This window comes from Pseudochaenichthys georgianus, chromosome 11 (genome assembly GCF_902827115.2).
Source record: "Pseudochaenichthys georgianus chromosome 11, fPseGeo1.2, whole genome shotgun sequence".
Taxonomy (NCBI): domain Eukaryota; kingdom Metazoa; phylum Chordata; class Actinopteri; order Perciformes; family Channichthyidae; genus Pseudochaenichthys; species Pseudochaenichthys georgianus.
The window spans coordinates 9742754-9766105 of NC_047513.1; the positions used below are offsets into that span (position 1 = coordinate 9742754).

At 42.8% G+C, this 23352-nt stretch overlaps 1 protein-coding gene across 2 annotated transcripts in view; it reads left to right on the forward strand.

Annotated features, from left to right (window-relative positions):
• The window catches only part of LOC117455411 (protein shisa-7-like), a 37604-nt gene that overhangs the window by 1353 nt on the left and 12899 nt on the right, over positions 1 to 23352 (forward strand). The window contains exons 2-6 of one of the 2 annotated variants that reach the window (XM_034094925.1): positions 14458 to 17344; positions 19604 to 19846; positions 20487 to 20603; positions 21360 to 21502; positions 23118 to 23186. In XM_034094925.1, the coding sequence (XP_033950816.1) occupies positions 16869 to 17344; positions 19604 to 19846; positions 20487 to 20603; positions 21360 to 21502; positions 23118 to 23186 (1048 nt within the window). In that variant the 5' untranslated portion in view covers positions 14458 to 16868. The remainder of the gene's footprint in view (positions 1 to 14457; positions 17345 to 19603; positions 19847 to 20486; positions 20604 to 21359; positions 21503 to 23117; positions 23187 to 23352) is intronic. The other variant, XM_034094926.1, reaches the window with a different exon arrangement.

The window sequence follows — 23352 nt, forward strand, 5'->3', positions numbered from 1 at the left end:
GAGCTGCACACACCTGCCTCATCAGATTACTAAAGTGAGGAAGTGCTTCCCATCCTCCATAATACAAACACGTACAGTATCAGCCCGTTTGGCAACATAAAACATTCTGGTGTGATGTCTCACTTGCAGCAAAGTGACTAATTGAAATTTTAACATTAAAATCCAGCCGGGAAACACTTTAAAATCTGTAAAAACAAAAAATAGCCCTCTCACATTCCAAAAAGGCCTGGGTAATGTCTGGATTCTACTTGTTTTGTCCCACAAGGAGAAAACAAAACTCAAAAATATTGAGATGAACCAGAAATATAGATGACATTTTTATATAATTGATTGATGTAGGTACTTAGTTTGTGATACATGTAGACGTTATTAAGTCCGAAACATTTGGAAAATGCTTAAAAAAGCTCTTCAAATTGCTTTTTTAAATTGTTCAATCAACAGCCAGAAACCTTTATTTCTAACTTGCAGTGATATGAAACAGAAAAAGGCAGCAAATCTGCACAAAAGAGACTGAAACCAATTCATACTTTTCACTTTGTCTTGATGGATGACTTAATCGGTTTTCGGGGTTGTTACGGATTGATATCCTCTGATTTATTGAACTCCTCATCAAACATTAATGCAGGATTTCTACGTGCATTTCTCTAAATCTAAAAGCAGCTCTTTCACCACCAACATTTCACATGAACACGCGGGTGAGAAATCCTCTCCAAAAGGGGAAGAGGGGCCACTCGGTCCTCCCACAGTAGCTTCGATACGCCAGACTGCAGTGCAGCCACAGGACGTGCTGCGTTTGAGTGAAGGGCATCGCTGCGATTATAGATGCTTGTAACTCCACAGCTGTACGATCACACTTTCAAGCTGTTTCTGTGAACGCCTACCTTTGAGTGAAATGAACAGGTTCACGCCCACTCTCTGGGGGCTGTAGTAAAGCATTGTGGGAAAAAGCAGGGAATCACTGACTGAAGTGGAAGAAGGTACAAGTTGAGGACAAAGGCGTTGCACATCACAGGTGGATTGTGTAAGAGTGAGTATCAGATGGGGGTTGTTCCCCATCAAGGGATCCGACGCTGGTGTTTATTTTGGGTGAAATGTACCTCCTTTAGGTGTCTTTAAAGGCAGTGTAGTCGAATACCTAAAGTAAAGGTCCATTGTTGCATGATTGGTGACTCCACTTACGGTTGCCGGGCCCCATTCCCGATGTGGTAGAGGAGGTGTATCGTCTGCAGCTCGGCCATCCATCATGGTTGTTTTATGAGTCAGCGGTGATTAATCTGATCGGTGGTGGTCAGGCTTTCAGTGCACCCGAGAGAACGAGCTTCAAACGGGCTGTGTACGTAGACAAACGGCCATGACGGCCCCACGGATGTTGTGGGGTTTTACCGGCAGCTTGAGAGAGACTCAGGTGCTCACGTCATCGCCGGGGACGTGGGTACAAACTGACAATATTCGAACAAAACACAAACAACCTTGAGGAACAGACACATTTGTGTTTGTATTGTACAATGACTCCTCTTCCCGGAACTCCCCCACTGCATTGTTGATGTGAGAGGAATGTAATGTGTCTTTTTACAGGGGCGGACAAAGCCAGATCCAACAGCTGTGAGTCTTTAAGAGGATGCTCTCTTAAAAGTACCTTATTTAAAGAGTGACATGATAGGCATTCAATAACTATATCTTTAACCCATTTGTCATCTAGTGGACATATTGTATTGGTGGTTTTCCATGGTGCCATGGCTGACCTGTTTGTTACCATGTCAGCTGGGAATATGGACAATTATACAGAACCAATTCAGAGCCTGCATGGCTGGACAGCAAGCTATTTGGAGTCAACCACATGTCTTATGCATAGACTAAGTAGAACATAGATTTTCACTGCCTGGAGTTGAAGTAACTCTAGTAATTAAAATGACCCTCCTGCTTAATGGAAACTAGCCGTTTATATAGAAATATATCCCACAGCTTTAGAATATGTGGATGTATATTGTTTAGGAAGACAAAATGTCTCCATTATAGTAAATATGGGCGTCTATGATTACTGATACTTTGGTACCAAGTAGGGATGTCCCGATCACCTTTTTTTGCTCCCGATCCGATTCCGATCATTTGATTTTGACAATCTGCCGATACCGATTTTTCCCGATCCAATCTTTATGCAATGCATTAAGAGAAAAAAAAGGTAACTGATAACAAATCCCGATCCCGTGATCGGATCGGGACATCTCTAGTACCAAGTCGTTGTCAACATTCTGAAATGTGTCTGTACCATCATTCCTGAGCCATGGCGCCTGGCGGGAGGAACATTTGTCAAACTGAGATGTTCCCCTGGCTTCGCAGCACCCTGTTTTTCCCTGGTCATTCTACTGCGTGAAAATCAAATCAGTCGGGGAAGCAGAAATAGTTCAAATGAGATGTTAGTCATGCCTGCCTGAATAAAAGTAACACCTACTGTTATTGGAGCATAGTTCCGTCAAGGTAAATCTCTCTTCAGTCGGAATGAGAATTGGGAAAAGATCAATTATAACATTATTATTATGGTTCAAATGCTTTCCTGTTAAATGTAGTTTTATGCAACAACCCAGAAAATAAATAGTCTTTCACAGCAAGTATTGTCGTGACATATTTATTTATTTTATTAACAAGATATCAATTTGGCATGTAGAATCATGAAATGTATTGGTATCAGCTAGTACATTTCCACGAAAGGGGTGGACAGTCAACCTCATTTATCAGATGACTTACTTATACATATCAAATGATTAATTTTCCGTCTTTATAATCACTAGCCAAGTATTATTAAACTGACAAGAGGTATAGATGTCGTACCGATCCAATCCGCTTAAGATATCTATCAAGCTACTTATTGTGCTCATAACAGTAAAAGCACACACACTTAAACCCACAATGAGCTTCATTCTGTAGTAGTATTATACACCATATGAAGCCTCCATGAAGCTTTGCATGTATTAGTTATTTATATAAGTCATATACTTCTTTTTTTTTATACGTAGTCTAAAAAACGTATTGACATATTTTTTGGTTTGGGGAAATGAGAACATATATAGCTTTAGTACACCTTGGTCTATCAGCAGGCCATTAGAGTCATGTTATAATATTATATTTCATCAATGCGATAATGTACTTTTATTTGTTTAATATCATTTACTGTCAGGTTATTTGATCTATAAGCACTTTACAGCAACATTGTGATAAAAACATAATCCATGTTTCTATATAAAATTGAATATAAAGTAGTACATTTAAACCAACATATATAAGATGGTACTTTATTGATTTGGGAAATGTTTGAGTTGTAGCAGCATAAAAAAGACATGGCATTGTACAAATTCAAAGACTAGAAATAAACAAGAAAGTAGCAAATATACATGTTGAATTAACAAGGTATTATGTATACATAAATATATGACCGATGGAATATTTAAATATAGAACAGATTATATAAATGTGCAGTGTGATTTTATTCCAAGAGAAGCTATGCAGCAGAGAGTTCTCTTCCAGCCAGAGGTGATGTGTTGTACAGAGTTATTGCAGTGGGCAGGAATGTGTTCTTGTATCGGTCCTTGTGACAGCGGAGGGTCAGCAGCCTGTTGGAGAAGGAGCTCCGCTGACTGTCCAGGTGGAGATGGGGGGTGGGGTTATCTGTCTGTCCAGCTCCAGGTGGAGATGGGGGGGGGGGTTTATCTGTCTGTCCAGGTGGAGAGGGGGGGTGGGGTTATCTGTCTGTCTGTGCAGGTGGAGATGGGGGTGGGGTTATCTGTCTGTCCAGCTGCAGGTGGAGATGAGGGGGGTTATCTGACTGTCCAGCTGCAGGTGGAGAGGGGGGGTGGGGTTATCTGTCTGTCCAGCTGCAGGTGGAGATGGGGGGTGGGGTTATCTGTCTGTCCAGCTGCAGGTGGAGATGGGGGGGTGGGGTTATCTGTCTGTCCAGCTGCAGGTGGAGATGGGGGGGGGAGGGGTTATCTGTCTGTCCAGCTGCAGGTGGAGATGGGGGGGGGGTTTATCTGTCTGTCCAGCTGCAGGTGGAGATGGGGGGTGGGGTTATCTGTCTGTCCAGGTGGAGATGGGGGGGGGGGGGGGGTTTATCTGTCTGTCCAGGTGGAGATGGGGGGGTTATCTGTCTGTCCAGCTGCAGGTGGAGATGGGGGGGGGGGTTGTTATCTGTCTGTCCAGCTGCAGGTAGATATGGGGGGGGGGGTTATCTGTCTGTCCAGCTGCAGGTAGATATGGGGGGGGGGGGGTTTATCTGTCTGTCCAGCTGCAGGTGGAGATGGGGGGGGGGGGGGGGTTTATCTGTCTGTCCAGCTGCAGGTGGAGATGGGGGGTGGGGTTATCTGTCTGTCCAGCTGCAGGTGGAGATGGGGGGTGGGGTTATCTGTCTGTCCAGCTGCAGGTGGAGAGGGGGGGGTGGGATTATCTGTCTGTCCAGCTGCAGGTGGAGATGGGGGGGGGGGGGGGGGGGTTTATCTGACTGTCCAGATAAACCTGTCTGTTTGTGTCCCCCCCCCCCCCCCCCCCCAGCAGACCGCAGCAAAGAAGAGTGCACTGGCCACAACAGACTGGGAGAAGATCTCCAGCATCTTGCTGCACACGTGGACGGATCTCAGCTCCCTCAGAAAATAGAGTCGGCTCGTCCCCTTCTTGTACGCAGCGTCAGTGTTGATCCTCCAGTTCAGCCCATTGTCTAAGTGCCCTCCCAGGTGCTTGTAGTCCTCCACAACAGCCACATCCTCTCCCAGAATGTATTTGTTTATTTATTTGTTGCTATATCCTGCCTCCAATTTGTTTTCTCTAGAGTTGTGATATTGGAAGAAATGTAGGACTTAAATAAATAAGTGAAATGTGTCTCTAATAAATAGCCTCAAATAAATCAACTTAAAAGCCACAACGACATGTATAACCAGGAATTCAGCCAACCAATGATAGTAAAACACACACCATTACTCCAACATCTGGAGTCAGTCTTATATATTTATGAATAAGCAAACAAATGAGAAGACGGATAGGACTTTCTATGCCCTTATTAATCTATTAATGCAATATTGGGACATTTACTTTTTTAAGTTTCATAACCGATTACATTTGTTGGTTTATCTTAGATATCTACCTTGTTAAAATGATTTAGGATAGTGTATGACTTTTGTCAAACTTTTTTTTATTTTTCTTCAACACAGTGTCTTGATGCTATATTTAATTAGACCTTGCATTTAGTGGCAAACACAAGGCAGTGTTGAATCCAATATCAATAGTAGCCTGCAGTAGTACTTGTAGTAATAGCTCATTTAATCCAAAGCTAACACACACACACACACACACACACACACACACACACACACACACACACACACACACACACACACACACACACACACACACACACACACACACACACACACACACACACACACACACACACACACACACACACACACACACGGCGTTACTCCTAAATGATGTCCATGTCTGTCTGATATTATCCAACAACTTCTCTGTCATTTCCTTTTCCTGGGAAGACTCTTGGCAGAAGGGGCTGTTTTCACAAACATTGTTTGTTGACTTGTTTCGACTATTCTGCTTGCCAGTGTCACTGTCACAGCAGAACAGCCACCAAGTGCCTCTGATCAAACCCAAAGTATTTACCCAGCGTTAGTCATCGCTCTCAGGCCTGGAGTTGTGAACGAGTGGCGCGTCGAGGGCTGAAAAAGCTGGACCAACACCTCACGTTTGGCTGTGAGCGAGGTGCAGCTCTGTTAGCCCCCCCCCCCCCCCTCCAGGCCAGATTAACCACCTTCCACATCCCACTGCTGCACATACATAACAGCAGAATAATTAGGTTTTATTTACGCCTTCTCCAGCTGTCACCATAAGAAAAATTACACCGCTGTTTCCGTGTGAAGCCGAATAATTATCGCTTAGATCAGATTGGCTAATTATACAGTTAATAATCTTTGAAAGACATATTCAGAGTTTCTTCGCAGGCGGACCAACAGCAAATACATCTGTGTGACATCTCACAATTGTTGTCGACATTCACAGTGGCTGTAACTATCCGCTTCACAGTTATGAGGAGAGCATACGGTATAATAAACGTGAGTGCATGAATCCATAACATTTACATATCGCTTGCATAGATTCAATTCTCCATTATTGATGTGTACACACCTTTATTCCTCATATTTGCATAGGTGCATAACATCATTTAACTTTTATTTTGAACACGTTTGCACATTATTTCTGCCCGTGTGGGTCATGTACTGATTTAGATTGTATTGCAGTGTAACATTGTTTCAGGTGAGGAAGAATTCCCCGTGGCGTCACTCACGCTCAAGTCTGAGGTTTTGTATTGTTGCCAGTACTCCTATGTACCTTTTTTATATCTGCTTTTAGCAGAATCACAACCATGTCCTATTTATTTGTATTTGTGTTGGGTTGGAGGAAGAGTCGGAATGAAGAAATGGCAATAAATGATGAACGGACTAAATACTTAAACACACCATATTGATTTTACTTTCCAGATGTAATATTTATCCTGTAAAAGTAGTTTGGCTTTGAGAAACCCGTGATGAAGTCATTTTAGAAAGCCATGTGTTTTCCAGCAGGGTTTAACAGAAGATGATGTCGTTGTGTTATTGAAATGGCGATGTAGCAGCCATTAAGGTATTGAAGGACAGGCTATTCCAGCCTCTGCTGTTTTGGTTTGGACAAGTCCTGTAAAAACATCTCCCTTTGTGTTTGTCTCCTTCTCGGGTCACATGAAATACTGTCACTTAGTCCCTTGATGTTAGATAATGTTTTCTTAATGGTGTCTGTCTTCTGGAACTGGGACAGGATGTTACGTTGGGAGATGTAGAAATAACCCAGTTGGACTAGAGACAAGGGAATTCATCAAACTGTCCCACGTTGCTATGCTCGTTGCTACGTTACAGGTTTAATAATGCAAATGGAAGAATCTGAAGTTGTGTTCATGGGTACCATGATGTAACAACTAAGCGTTTCTTTTTGTCGAGGGCGTTCTAGTCCTGAGAGTTCAAGTACACTCGAAGGAATCACATTGCACTGTGGAGATGCCTTTGGAAGAATGAGTCATCATCTTCAGGGCTTGTTGTCGGGTGTTCCCAAACCCAAGGACTCCCCAGATCGATCCAACGCAGCTTCAAAATGATCCAATGTCGATGATGGTGACCGTCGTTCCACAGACGCACAGGTCTCCAACGTGAACATCACAATGAACCAGCTGATGTATCGATGCACTGTATTCCTTACAAATCCACAACAGCATTTGCAGTAAACAAAACATTGTACTTCTTTATTGCCAATTTTCTGTAGATCAACAAATCAATGAATTAGACATTAGTAACACAATATCTTATTAAACTCAAGTGCATGTCACATACTTTAGTAAAAGATCTACACCTGTTTGGGTTTAACTTATTGAAAGGATTTGGAGACTCGACATGTGCATATGTCTGTAATAAGGTACACTACATAATATCTGTGTACAGTATACTTCCAACAAATAATATGAATCATCGTTACACATATCGCTTTCTGCTTTCATGGCACTCAAGGTCACATCGGAATCAGCAGCAAAAAAGAGAAAAATAAATAAGATCAACAATGAGTTAAAATCGGTGTAAATGAAGATGCAGTGAAAGTCAATGATGTATTCATTAGTAATAAGAAACGGGTGCTGCAGTATAAGAACATTAAAGCGTAGAGACATGGAATACAAAACTGAACCCGAGTGAGCATAATGTCCTCTCTTTAAAACAACGTCTTATGAGCTTCTTGCTTTGCCACAACAGTTGCTCTGTAATGAAGTTCGTATCGCTTACTCGTAGTCTATATAGAGACACTTTACTTGCATTATTCATCAGGAAAGGATAGTGGTTGATTTAGCATTGTTTCATAGTAGGTTTCGTTCATTCTTAAATCTTATTTTAAAATATAAAAATCACCCTAAACCCAGACCTCAGTGTGCCCTTTTTGTATTTGATCATATGTAATATGTTAAGTTCAACTCTGTCACGATGCTTCAAGCCACCAAACACCGGATTACTCAACTGCGGCTGAAAGAAATCGTTACGACATTATGTATTGTGGTTCTGATGAGAGGTAATGGAAGCTCGGGCATCCCATAATACTCCACACTGTCATCTGGAAACTAGGCTGCATTAATGGATTACATATTTTCAAAGCAGTTTTATATCTGACCACCATGCATCAGTGTGTCCGCCGGGGGTGAACAGGGCAGTGCGTTGACCTTTATGGGCAGGGTTCACAGCAGCTTGCCGCAGACCATATTAGAATACAGAGCCATACTGCTGCTGCATGCCCTTATGCACTGGCACATTTCCCAGCATGCTTCAGAGACGGAGGGAGGGAATACAGATGAGAAGGGTTGAGGAAAGAGAGGAGATTCATATTAAAACACAACACAGACGATGTACAAATGTACGCCAGCTACTTGGATTGACTGACAATAACAAAACAACAAAAACAAACGTCTTATATTTAATGCTTTATCTCTTTTTCAATGCAGTGCCGATAGAGAGCCTTAAGCCCACGCACTGCCACAGAGGCAGGGAGGAAGGGAGGGGGGAGCAATAGTGTGCATGTGTAATTGGGGGGGATGCTGCATTCTGTTGGGGGGCTTCACCCTGCAAGGGAGAGCCAGACAGGCTCGTAGCAGTATCAATACACAACATGGAATGACACATGTATGCATAATCAGGCTTTAAATAATCAATCTCCGAGACTCTTTTATGGCTGCAGCGAACGATTGTTGTTCAGTATCGATAACCTTGTCACTGTCATTTTTGGTTGATGAATGTTTGCTGTAGAACATATATCTACTTGTTGACCAACAGTCCAAATAAATGACCTTTAGATTTATTGAAAAGGGAAAAGTAGCATTTGAGACCCTGGAAGCACCGGATGTTTGCTAATAGATGATTTCTCAAATTGCTTATTTTGTGTCCTAATAATGATCAAATAGCGACATAAGGTTGTGAAATGATAAAGTGATATGATAATATCTTTGCAGGACTTTCAAAGATAGTTTAATATTATAAATATTATCTCCTAGCCACAACATATAAACATGTACAAACATGGTAGCGGTATAACAAAAGATTGACTTGGAATCGTCTGATGGCGACCCTGAAATCGTCTTCCAGAGATTCAATGTGTGTTTCTTTCCTTTCTTTGGCGGTAGGTGTGCATCACATCAGATTTCCATTATCTCTACGGCACTCTGAAGCGGCACAAAGATCTCAAGGCTCGTTCTCCTCCAGAAAGCGTTCACACATATCCAGTCGCTCGGTAACCCGGGGTTATCTGCTCCATGTGCGCTTCCTGACCGATGGGTCGTCAGGTTCCTCATGGATGATGCTCAATATGGCAGCGAGTGGACAGACTGGCATCACGTCTGTGGATGTTTGAATCACTCTGAAGCATTACTCATATCATGCATTTAGGTTTTCCAACACGCGGTGCTTAAGTAACCCATGTAGAGTAGGGATGTCCCGATCACCTTTTTTTGCTCCCGATCCGATTCCAATCATTTGATTTTGACAATCTGCAGATACCGATTTTTCCAGATCCGATCTTTATGCAATGCATTAAGAGAAAAAGGTAACCGATAACAGCTGGTCAACCAACGCGATGAATTCAGCTATCTTGGCTGTTATTGTGTTGGCCTTTTCACTGTTCTGGGGCAGTTTCTCTTTCCTTTTGAAAGTCTCTGAAAGTGTCGGTTGTTTCAGTGCCGTTACCTGAGTGGCCGCTGTGTACTCGTCGTGTTGTTGTTGATGTTTGTTTCTCAGGTGGCGTATTAGATTGGTCGTGTTGAACGTAGCTCTGTTCTTTCCACCACGCGGAACCTCCGCCTTGCAATCATTGCATCTGGCTGTTACACTGCCTTCGCTTTCAATTTTATAATACTTCCAAACTCCTGACATTTTCTCTGTCCCGACTCCCGAGTCACCAGCTGAACGTAGCCTCTCGTTAGCTTACTGCTACTAGTAGACACTGCGCCCACTCTTTGAGAGAAATAAGCAACCAGGTCTATGAAAACAAGCCCAATAGAAGCAACACATATATGATGTTGTGTAATTTTTAACCAAAACTAAGGCCTCAGGATGACTTTAAGACGTCAACATGGTCATTTTTGTTTTGTAACATGAAATAAAATAAAAATATTTTATAAAAAATAAATAAAATAAAAATCCCGATCCCCGATTTTTTTCTCCCGATCTTTTGAAAATCACGTGATCGGCTCCGATCCCCGATCACGTGATCGGATCGGGACATCTCTAGAGTATTCTTTGGGATCACTGCAGTTCCTCTGAACTGATGTAGAGAGCAGCAGATTCAGGGTGTGCTGATGATGGACAGCCGTGTCACATACATTTGTGAAAAAAGAAACAAACGACCCACTCTCCACGCAAACGAGTTGCATATGAATATTAGGAAACATGTCTATCAGTGGAACAATTACTCAGATAATGGCAGTCGGAAGTAAGTGAAGTCATCAAATAGCAGGTGGAGTAAAAAGTTAAATATTAATGTTGCATAAATTGAAAATACTCAAGTGTCAAGACTATAGGAAAGGGAAGCACACTTATTACATTTTCTTTCCAAACCGTTCAAGTGCAATATTTTGTAAAGGCAATATTTGTGTTGCAGAGAAGTCCTGGACTACAAATGGTGTTGTACTGACTTCCAAACAAATGATTAGTTTGTTACAGTTCTTTAAAATTCACACTTTATTTTATTTTTCCAATGATATTTTGAATAACCTTTCTAAAATGGTGATTTCCAATAGCACAATTGCAATGTCAGTCGAAGTAATCGCAATGAGTTCATCAGTACGTATGGTGGTGATCAGCTGCATTGTGCTCCTTGTACATCCCGCACGTCGTACACTAGTGTGCCGTAGTATTGTGCAGAAAGTGTCCGCAGGCAGGCAGCAGCAAGTCAAATCCATACATGTGTGAAGCAGTCGCAGCGAGACACACAGGCCGGGCTCAGCAGGACACAGCACAGCAGAACACAGCGGCATGTCAACCAGAAACAATGCACGCGTATAGAGTAGGCCTGCACAATGAATCCTGGTTCCTGCCAAATCACAGCATGGAGGAGTGCATTATTCAAATGGCAGGAAGCACAATGGTTGTTAAAGGCTAAATATGTGTTCAAATGGAAGAAGTATTGTAGCGCTGCATAGATAAGCTCTGCCTACAAGCCCTTTACTATAGACTAAATCAAATACAGCGTCTGGTTCAGATCCTCTTTAAAAAGCATGCCATGATGGTTATATCTTTCTCAATCATCATTTTACTTTCACAAAGTGTGCAACCCTAATATAGGAGACAGGCAGGACTTTAATGATGAAGTTATAATAAAGGGCTTAATTATTTCTTAGTGTGTGGGCTTTCAATTCCCCTTTGTGATTAATATTTATCTTTCCATCGTATTGCAATTTTTTAAACAGGAAACGTTCTGAGGCGTAAATATAGGTTGTTTGTTCATGTCTTATTATATTGGGTTTGACCCACATGCCCAGCCAGGAATATCCTCTAATAACAGTCATAATAAAACACCATTACTTTGGCTTCCTGTAGCACAGTGTTGTCATAGTGTTACCTCATTGTGTGGCCCAGAATAAAAGAAACAGGCAATACAACGGTCCAACACTCGCCCTCACTTCCTGTTTAGGAAGAGGAATGCACTCATCATTTAATATAGTAATCTCAAGTTTACTATGTATCTATTTCTCTCTATCAATGTAATTATCTGGAGTTTTTATTAGCTCTGTGTATTTGTATTGGGCCTGCTCGATTATGGAAAACATCATCTCGATTATTTGGGTCAATAATTGATATCCCGATTATTAAAAACGATTATCCATTTACTTTGAAAACATCCATTTCTTGAAACAAAAAATGTGAAAAGTATGTTTTTAATGAACTTTAAGTATAATTCAACTGAAAAACCAATACAAATAAAAATGTACGTTTTTAAAAATGAATAAATAATCGTTTTATTTCTATTATGTTGTTTTCCTAATCGTTGCAAGCCAACATCGTAATTTAAAATACGATTATTGAGCAGCCCTAGTTTGTATTGGCTGTTCAATTGGTGTTGAATCATTAGCGAGTGTGTTTTCTAATCGCCCAGCCCGTGTCTTACACCTGAATGTGAGTACTGGATTTATTATGTTTATTTCATACATTGGATGAATCCAATCTTTGCGTTTGAAAGCCGGTGGAAGTTCAGCTGTTTGTCAGTGGGGGGGGCACGTCGATGTGAAGCCAGGCTGTCGGGGGCAGCAGAGGGGACGGGGCTATTTAGGTTGCTGTGATTCAGGAAATAGTCCCTGTGGACTCCTGAACCCCGGAATCAGAACATCCTGTTCTCATATATGTGTTTCTCGTGCACTCGCACTCATCATGTTCCTGCTTCTGAAGGGAAAGCTCTCTCAGTAATTCACCACTTTTTGCTTTTCTCTACCTTTGTCCTTGTTCAGGATGTGCCTCTGATGTCTTGTTGCGTGTGTTGTCTTTGATGCTTCTGTCAGCTGTTGCTCCAGGGACTGCTCTCTCTTTCTGTTTGCTTTGAGGGATCCAGCTTAGATGATTGCAGGTCACTGCTGGATGATGATCGTGTAAGGGATGGGACTTAACAGGATTTTATTTCAATACAAAACCCTCATAGGTATACTTTAGTGCCTTTTCGTTAACAGTTTAACGCATATTTTGATTATGGAATGATTGTCTGAGAAACCTAACATTACCTTAAATATTACCCCTCAACATTTTTTGTTTGTACCACATGTAGATGTATTGTTGAAACAGTTGTATAATTGAATGTGCTGATTTAGTTGATTGATAATGTCAACCTTTATCCGTCCCAGCAGGCTGCCTAAATGCAAAATAAGTATTCCATGTGTGCGACCATACCCCACACAAATGAACATGCTTCCTCTGCTTCCTTGTCTCCTTCATGTTTAATACTGTAGTATGACAGAAGGACTCAGCAGAAGGACGCTAACCTTTTCATACACAGCACCTAGGAAACATTCATTCCAGGGTTGAAGGATTTTTTTCCTGACAGTGTCATGCCCGTCCACTCCCATCACTGACGCTGCAGGCCTCACACGCACGCACACACACATGCGCGCACACACACACACACACACACACACACACACACACACACACACACACACACACACACACACACACACACACACCACACACACACACACACACACAAAAATATATGCATCTGCGTCTCTTTCATCGGTCCTTCTGTCAGATGAGTCCATATGGCAGCTGTCATGTCGCCTGCTCTCTTTTCATCAAAGTCAGATCACGGCTGCTTCGGTCCCCTGTGTGTGTGTGTGTGTGTGTGTGTGTGTGTGTGTGTGTGTGTGAGCGCATATGTGTGTGTGTGTGTGTGTGTGTGTGTGTGTGTGTGTGTGTGTGTGTGTGTGTGTGTGTGTGTGTGTGTGTGTGTGTGTGTGTGTGTGTGTGTGTGTGTGTGTGTGTGTGTGTGTGTGTGTGTGTGTGTGTGTGTGTGTGTGTGTGTGTGTGTGTGTGTCCCTTCTTCACCGGTCTGGTTTCTGTAGAGAAGAACACGTTGAGTCAGTGTTGTGCAGGCTTCTGGGTAATATGCTCTGTGGCAAACCCACATTCATGATATTTAAAACATTTGTTCAGCACATTAACAGGACGTTGTGATGTTTGAAGCGTCAGCGCAATCGGCAGTTTAAAGTAGGAGTAAAAAGCTAGCCTCATGGTCAAGGGAGGCGTGTGGTGCAGTGGGTTGTGCCTTGGTGTTGGGATCAGGGGAGCACAGGTTCAAACCCCACTGCAGTCAGCATGTCGTTGTATCCGAGACCCTGCACCCCAAAGTGCTCCTGTGGGGATCGCCCACAGTATCGAGTATGTAAGTCGCTTTGGATAAAAGCGTCTAACAAGTGACATGTCATGTAATGGTCGCATGGCTGCACATCACCTAAGCTAATGGCGCTCTTGTGTTGGCGTGATGACATTGTGTTGTCTCTTATTGTCACTTGATAGGAACCCCTGTTTTTAAGACGCATAGAATGTGACATTCACAAGTAGGGTAATTACTGACGTATTTATGTCCGAGAACAAAACGTGAAAATGTCTTCAGCTTGTGTTAACCACAGACCCTGATTCAGTCTTTTAACCACAATCATGTTCAATACAACTTTGAATTTGCGACGTGGAACCGGAATTGGTCAAATGTTGTTTGGCCTGGTTTTCTGCACAACTCTATAAAACAACAGACATTATACTAAAGAGTATATAAATATATATATAAACCCACAGAAGATTCTTCTTAATGCACCTTTTTCATCTTGTGGACATAAATGCATCTTAATGTTGTGTTCTTCTCTTGCAGTGTGGACGCTGCTGATGTGAACCTGTGAGAGGAAGAAGGACTTTGAATCTCTCCAGGAGCGCCCCGGCACCACATGGAGGTTTTCCAGAGGATTGTCTCGGCTGCTTTCAAAGCCTAGACTCCTCACAGACTATACTCGCTCCTTTTCCACCGTTTTTACTTTCTCCTAAACGCACCCCTTCCCTTCTTGTCTGCTGTTGTTGTTCTAAGCAAGACCAAAACCACGTGCCAAACCGACTGTCGGGAGAAGAAGCAGAACAAACCCAGAAACCCACCGTCACAAAAGCGTCATACGAAGAGATTATTCAGTCATTTCTCTTTGATTTAGAGTACAGCCCTTCCCATTAGCATCCCATTAAACCCAAACACATCCATCACAGCACATCGAAGAGATATTTTAACAGACTTTATCATTTGTCTTCGGTCCGTGTTTGCATAGCTGCTGCTCTTAATGCTGAACCTGAGAGACGGCGATCAGTGCATTATTAGTTCAAAGTGCTTTATGAACGGACCCTCCTGCTTGTGTGTTGCAGAAGGAAAGCACACACTTTTAAAGCGTTTCACTGACGGGCGAAACAAGCCTGGTAAATATAGGCTCCACTAACACCGCCATCACCGCTGCCGCTGCTATCTCAAAGGCTCGGAGATACCTCTCGTCTCAGTCCGCGCTGTGAAACACTGTCGACACGTTGCCTATCCCCTTCTTCCAGTCGCTTACACGAGAGAGGCCTCTCGCTCGTTGTTGTCTTCTGTTTCTTCCACACTGAAAACCCCCCTTGATCTTATCCCAGACCTCTTCTTCCTCTTCTTCTACTAAAAAAAACAAAAGAAAACATGCAACTTAAAACCTTTCACTGTATTCACATTGATCGTGGAAGTTTCTAAGAACATAACCTGAAGCCATACCGAACACCAGCCATACAAATACTCATTTACAAAAACACCTCACGATGTTTGAGATTCCTTCAACTAAGTGATCTTCGAACACCTCGGTGCACATTCAGGGAGTCGATGAAGAAAGTGCTCGTGAGAAAACCGCTTTGTTTCCTACCCCGTGTCTTAAATAGATCGCTTTAAATCTGTGAGCGAGCGTCGAGCGTGGCAGCGACCGCGTCCAGTGCCCGTCGCCGAGTTCCCGCCGTCGCCCCGTATTCCACTGTGCTGACGGATGAATCCGGACATTTTCATGTCTGTTCTGTGGGCAGAACCTCGCTGCCCTGCTAGAACCGGGCCCAAGCCCTCCTTCGTTCTCTTCTGTTGGGCCAAGCTAAATTCAGAGCAAAGACACTCACACAAGGGTATCGAACGCACATAGATCCTCTTTTTGTTTCTGTCTTTTTGTCACCACTTTCTCGCTAGATCACTCTTTCGTGAATGCCTTCACATGCTCATTTATTGAACACCTCTAGCAACTGCTGGACGTTTTTTCTTAAAGATTTAACACTACTTAATGTTCATTTATCAGCTTTATTAGTCTGGCCACAACTTATACATTCACAATTCTACTAGTGTTTAGCCCAACATTTCAAGCATATTGACCTTTATGGATTCTCTTCATCTAAACGTAATGAAAGGACGAGTTTGTTTGTTGACAAATTGTAAGCATAGTATATAAAAATACGTCATGGCTTGTGCCAAATTCAGACTAACTTCTGCTGAGGTCTCTTAAGCTGCTGCTGTTGTTTACGGACACCAGACAAACCGCTCCATATTTGATTTTTTAAAACAAACCTTTTCCCATGTATGATTTCACATAACGGTTATACACGCAGGACAACAGAAGTGCCAAACTCAAACAGGAAAACATCCACCGTCTGTTAAAGCTCATCAAAAATAAAGTTTACATACAGCGCTAAATGTTTACAGACTACACTTTCCATACGCGAATCGTTACTTAAACCGTGCCATAAACGACTACAAGAAAACTCTCCAGTAGGAAATACATCACTCTTTTTCGAAAGAGGTCGAGTATTAAAAGAGTTTACTCATTTTGTTTACTGTAAAAATAATTGCTGCCTATTTTAAAGATTTGAATTTTGGCCTAGAGACTGTAAAAACTGACAGACCAAACTTTAATATCCGACACCTGCTGCCATAAAAACAAACCACATTATTCTATATTTATAATCGGTTGAAGTGTTCGTTTCAATAGATTATAACAGAACAGAACGTTCATATAGGGCCTACAAACTCTGAAAGACCTCAATGTTTACAGAAGCTGCTTAAGGAAAGGATTTGTATTCAGAGAGAAATGTTTACATTAAGCTGAAAGAGTGAAATGCCAAACACCTTCATCGTACATTGCTTGAACTGCGCAGTGTGGACTGAACAAGAAGGAAGTACTTCATCAGACTTTTCATACTCAAGCTTTTTATAAAGGAAGAGGAACCTGAAAACACCAGGAGCTGTTTATGTCATTTCTTTTTTTAACAGCAGCTCAAGAACTTTGTTTTGATAAAACAATGAACGCTACTACTCCAAAAGGGATGTTTTGCCTGTCCCTTCTGCTTTGCTCTTGCCTCAGTGTCTCCACGGTAACCGTCTCCACGGTAACCGTCACCAAGGAGCGCCGCACGGTTGACAGCGATGTCAGGACTCTGACCGGCGGCAGTACCTCTGCTGCGGCTGGGAAAAGGAGCCCCACCCTGTTCCTCCTGACGGGCTACAAGCCGCCGCTCCCCCCTTTTCCTGCCGGGCCCAAAGTGGCGCCCAAAGCGGCCGAGGTAGAGGACGGAGATGACCCGCCAGTCGTGGCCGAGCTCCCTCCTAAGCCCCTCCCTCAGACCATGTTGCCGAGGAACATGACGGCCAACGCCCTGAGGCCTCCGCTCGGTGCCGCCCAGGTGGCTCCGCCTCCAAGACAGCTGGTGGATGTGGACGAGTGCAGGTACGACTACTTCCTGTTGTTGGAATTTGTGTTTATATTTCAAAATAATCTCAGTCTGTTTATGTGAAGTATAAATGTATTTATAAATGTCATTTATAAATACATTTATAGGAAGTCAATTAATCAGATTTTTTCAAAATACCATTAGCAAAGAAAGACAGAAAAACAAGTGTTTTATTTTATTTCCTCAGATGGACTTTAGTGAAGTAAATTGTATGTATATAGTTTAATATTACAAATATGCCTCAATAGGCTTTACGATCTGTAAAGAATATGACACCCTTTACTATTAGACTATGGATTCAGATAATCCAAAAGAATCCCAAATAAACCTTTTACAGGATAGCAATGGAGGAAACATTAGGACGAGCCCCTGATGGGAGATCCCTCCCCACACACACCTGGGATAGATGCTGTGTGTGCAGATAACCAGTCAAATAACAATTCAAATAATCAGGATGTCATAAATACTAGAGTATCCTCCGGTCGCAACACTTTTTACATACAATACAAAACCATTTTTAATTCATCTGCTATTCATAACCTATTAAAGAAAATAGACTTAGGTTTGCTGTACAGTCGCTGAGGTGTTCCTTCCATAGGCCAACATGTGAACTACATCTGTGTAATGTGTTGATGATCACACCAAAACAAGAAGGAGAGGCACATCATGATTCTCTCCTCCTGCAGCAGCTCTGATCTCCATCTCACTGGAGATTATATTTTTGCACTGAGAGGCGTCTGGCTGTTGCTAGGCAACATGTAATCAGCTCTAAATCAGTTGTATGCAGGCGAGCCACACACACACACACACACACACACACACACACACACACACACACACACACACACACACACACACACACACACACACACACACACACACACACACACACACACACACACACACACACGCGCAAACATGCACAAACACACTCTCAGCAGCAGCTCATTCAGCACCACCCGTAGTAACAGTTAAACAGATTTGAACGTGACATAAGCTCCTCACTTGTGTTCGTCTCAATGCGATGTTTCCTTCATGCCGTCTGTAAGATGACATCGTCTGTGTTCCGGGGTTGATTGTTCAGTTGGAAAGGCCTGACCTTTCTTCCTGCACAGAAATTGCCATGGTGATGTGAGCAGGAAATACAGAATTACAGAAATGCATATTAAAGTCATCACAAATTCAAGATTTTAAAATGAATAAAAAACAAAACAAATTCTTTAAAAAATGTAATACAAATTATAATTAAATACTATAAATGAACAATTGTGTATTTAATTAGGTTAAAGATTTTTAATGCAAATTTGTCTGGCAGTACTTTAAGGTGTCCGAAAATGACAGTAAAATAGCGGAATGCAACGTGTGTGTGAAGCAGAAATCCTGCAGCTCCGCCCGCTGTGACGGACCGGTGAGCGGAGCAACACACACACACACACACACACACACACACACACACACACACACACACACACACACACACACACACACACCACACACACACACACACACACACACACACACACACACACACACACACACACACACACACACTCTCTCTCTCTCTCTCTCTCTCTCTCTCTCTCTCTCTCTCTCTCTCTCTCTCTCTCTCTCTCTCTCTCTCTCTCTCTCTCTCTCTCTCTCTCTCTCTCTCTCTCTCTCTCTCTCTCTCTCTCTCTCTCTCTCACACACTAAGAGTTAGACCTAACACACTTAGCTATGTTATCTACCTCTGGAACAAGCTAAACTAGTTATACATATGTTTATTCTTCACTGTCGGGTCACTCATTACTGGATCAGTGAGCTGCATGAGATACTGACGGGCTGTCAGGAGAGAGAGAGAGGAAAAGAGAGCGCTTCCACTCATTTCTCCCGTGTTATTATCCAAAGTTAATGTAAACTTGAATAATGTACTTCATTTGAACGTAATAATTATGTTGGTTGTTGTGTGTGGAAGCGCATCATGTATTGAAAAATGTATCTGAACTTTTCGATCCGTTACGATTTATAAACTGAAGCAATATAAAAATGAGCCCCATTAACCGAGTTTCAAACGTCACTTTAAATGGAAGATCCCCAAAGCCCCCACCCCCACCCGGATCGGCGATCGGTATCGGCCGATACTGATTCCGGCGATCGGCCCCAACATTCCCGATCGGAGCATCCCTAATTGAAACCTTCACAGACACGTCAACCGGTATCCAAAATGCTGATGGAGTCGAGAAATGTCTTTGTTAATCTCGATTTTTGTTCCACAGGGGTTACTACGACGTGATGGGGCACTTTGACAAGAACTTCAACTGCTCCAAGGGCAGCTACATCTACTGCTGCGGGACCTGCCACTACCGCTTCTGCTGCGAGCACCAGAGGAGCCGGCTGGACCAGGGGGCCTGCAACAACTACGAGGCCCCGCCGTGGGCCGAGCCGCAGGTGACCGCCACCGTGAACGCCGACACCAAGCGAGACCCGGACTTTGAGACGCTACAGCAGCAGAACAGCAGGTCACAGTCTAATACAATACTCAAATAATTACCGTTTAAAAGTCTGTTTTGAAGGTCCCATGTCATGCTTTTCCGGTTATCACCCGTCCCCTTGTGTGTTGTGTAGCTTTTTCTGCATGTAAACGGTCTGCAAAGTCACAAACCCTCAAAGTACACACTGTAGCGAGTACAACTCTAACACAGAAAATACCTGTTTATGCTGCCCCAGAACGCCTCGTTGGACACACACACACACACACACACACACACACACACACACACACACACACACACACACACACACACACACACACACACACACACACACACACACACACACACACACACACACACACACACACACACACACACACACACACACACACACACACACACACACACACACACACACACACACAGCCTATGTAGGAGCTCCAACAAGCCGTTTAGGATAGAGTGAATACACTTACTATACAGAGATGCTGTATGAGAAAACAATGTGATTTTGGAACATTGAAGAATGTACATCTATTCTAGTAGACCTCAACAATGGAATTATGATCAGTGGAAATGGCCATGACATAGAGGTAGATGGATGATGTTTTATTTCCCTTTCTCTTATTCTTAGAGGGCCTAATTTGTGATTTTCCTCTGACTGCAGTACGGCGTATGTGATTGGAGGTGTGATCTCCTTCACCCTGGTGGTGGCCGTGGGCGTCCGGATCGCCTTCAGCAAGGTGGCACGGCGACCCCGCAACAGAGACATCAACATGCCCAGGTGTGCTGGGTAAAAGGAGAACAAGAGTTTTAGCAAAGACTGTGGTTTGTTCATTTGAATAGGCAGTACGGTTTGTGTGGTGCAGCGATTAAGTATTTGTGTAAGCCGACCTGCAAGTTGGCTTCGAACGGGCTCCCTTGACAAAAAGCTATGCGGTTATTCCATTGGATTTTGGAATATGTTTGATGATACCGACACGTTCAGTTCAGCAAGATAGTCTCCACAGATTAATAACACTTTTATAATAGTTGAATCGTAAATGCAATCGACTGAAGTAACTAACTAACATAATGCTAAAAACAAACTGCCTGACTGTCACATGACTTTACGTCACTACCGCTAAACTAAAAGCAGCTTATGATGACGATGTTTAGAAGTCTCATTTAGTCACTTGTTAGCAACCACCATTTTTAAAACACGTATGGGTTTACCAGATGGGTATTTACTTGGGTATTTTATAGACAAAACATTGAAATCTCTTAAGCTTGTATTAAGCAAAAACACAATTATAATATCCTTGACAACGCAGCCCAGAATGCTCCAATGCTTATTTGCGGGTTTAGGACTCATTCCTGTACCACTCTGTAACTCAGGTCTAAGAACAATCAAAGTATTTAGAAAAAGGATAGAATATGAAACAATACTTTGCATATTTCTATACTGATTACAAACTGTATTTCAGTGTCACTTTATCACGTTTCGTCCTCCTCCTCTTCGCCCTCTCCTTCCTTCATCTGATCATGCTTCCTGTGGCAGATCTCTGGTGGACATCCTGCGTCACCAGTCGAGCCCGGTGCAGCAGGGAGAGAGGAACAACTCCACGGGGTTGACCACCAACTTGGACGGGCGGACGTCTAAAAACCTCTACACCCCCATCCTGCAGGGCAAAGACAACCGTAGTAAGTCCCACCAACTTCATTTGAAACGAGGACGGCTAAAAGTGAAATAAATCTGATTAATTACACACATTAGTCATCATTTTCAGAGGAGATTAACAGTGCCAGGTCCCACGGGACATCGATGGTAATTGCTTTTATTCAAGCCTCAATTCGTTTGTTGTGACCGAGGAGATGCCAGACGCAGCTATTAAGAGAAATGAAAGGATGAAGTTTAGACTTTGTCTCAACAATTATTACTTTTAATACCTTATATTGTAGATATTACCCCCCCCTTTTTTACCTACAATGTTCCTGATGAACATTATGTTACGAATGACACCGTCAAAGAGGCACTATAATGCTTTTTGGGGTTAACACTTTCCTGTAGTGTATTGTCTAGGTTTGTGTGCATGTCAATGGTCTGCAAAGGTTACATCCCTGTGTTTCTCTCCCTGCCTAACCAATCAGAGCAGACTTGGCTCTGGTTTCAGACAGAGGGTGAAAAGAGGTGCAGAATTTGTATGAGAAAATAAAGGGCTTGTTGAACATTGAAGCATGCAACATGTCACAGTAGAGACACACTATACTAATATGAACCTGACTATGAGCATAATAGGGCCCCTTTAAATTCAAAGAAACTCTCCTCATTTGTGTTGGGGGGCAAACAAACTGCAAACTGGATGTTTAGCTGATCTAGTTTGAAAGATGCCCCTGAGGGCCTTACATATATTCACTGTTGTTTAACAGTGACATTAATTTGTGTCCAACACGTTTTTTGTATTTAAATGCTTAACATGTTCTGATGTGTGGGCTTTCCTGTCTTTCCCACAGTATTTATATTTCCTCAGTTAATCAAGTGATATTTACCGTTAAACAGTGTGGGCACTTCTCACTGAGGGAATGATGGCTCCGTCAGTGGACATTCTTTTTCATTCTGTGATCCATGTGCACCTCAGGCTGCCCACAGCTTTGTGTCCTTTCTGACGAGACAAAGACGAGTGATGAGAATCAGTGTTGGTGAACGTGTTTGCTTTCTTGTGTTGTGAAAAGTCGCACAATGACAGTCTCAACATATTTCTCTCTTTACTGCTGCCTCTGTCTCTCGCCTCTCTCAGTCTCTCTCAGTCTCTCCAGGATCTGCCGAGTTGTATTTTGGGGATTTTCTTAATGTTTTAATAATGAGAACTTCATATCAAGGAAAATGTGGTGTGCACAAAAATCTTCTCTTAAAATCTTTTATGGAGTTACTTTAACAATAGCATATTAAAAACCTGCATTTTCACACATAATACTTGATTGTCGGTTTGTTTTTTGCAAACAAAAATATAGTCAGATCAACCCATTGAGCATTTGTAGAATACAACCTTGCCTTTTGTCTCCTGCCTCTCTGGAGCGGCTGCAGATATGAATAGACATGCTGATCCACAGTGTGATTGAGCTTATTGTGGATTTGTGTCAATGAAGTACGACCATAAAAAGATCAATCCCTGGAGGGACTGTCTGTCTCTCTTTCTGTCCCTCTCTGTCCTCTCTCTCTCTCTCTCTCTCTCTCTACTGACACATGTGCTTACTCGACACACGGCTCTGTGTCTCAGGAGTGGTTGTCCATCAGTTTGTTGGCTCTCTCTCTTTGCAGCTGGGAACTTGCACCACCATTTTAACCAGCAGGGGTCTGCCTCCAGCCCCAAACACACGGCCACCATCGGTAAGCCTCGTGGTCAGAAGCACAGGCGGCGACAAGCTGCCCCCCGCCCCCCCCCCTTCCACGGCTTCACTGCCACACTGTCTGTCTGTCTTGTTGTTGCTATGGCAGCCTGTTGTCCCGCACTCTTAAAAAAACCAGCCGTGCCACTCAAACCTGCCCCCCCCCC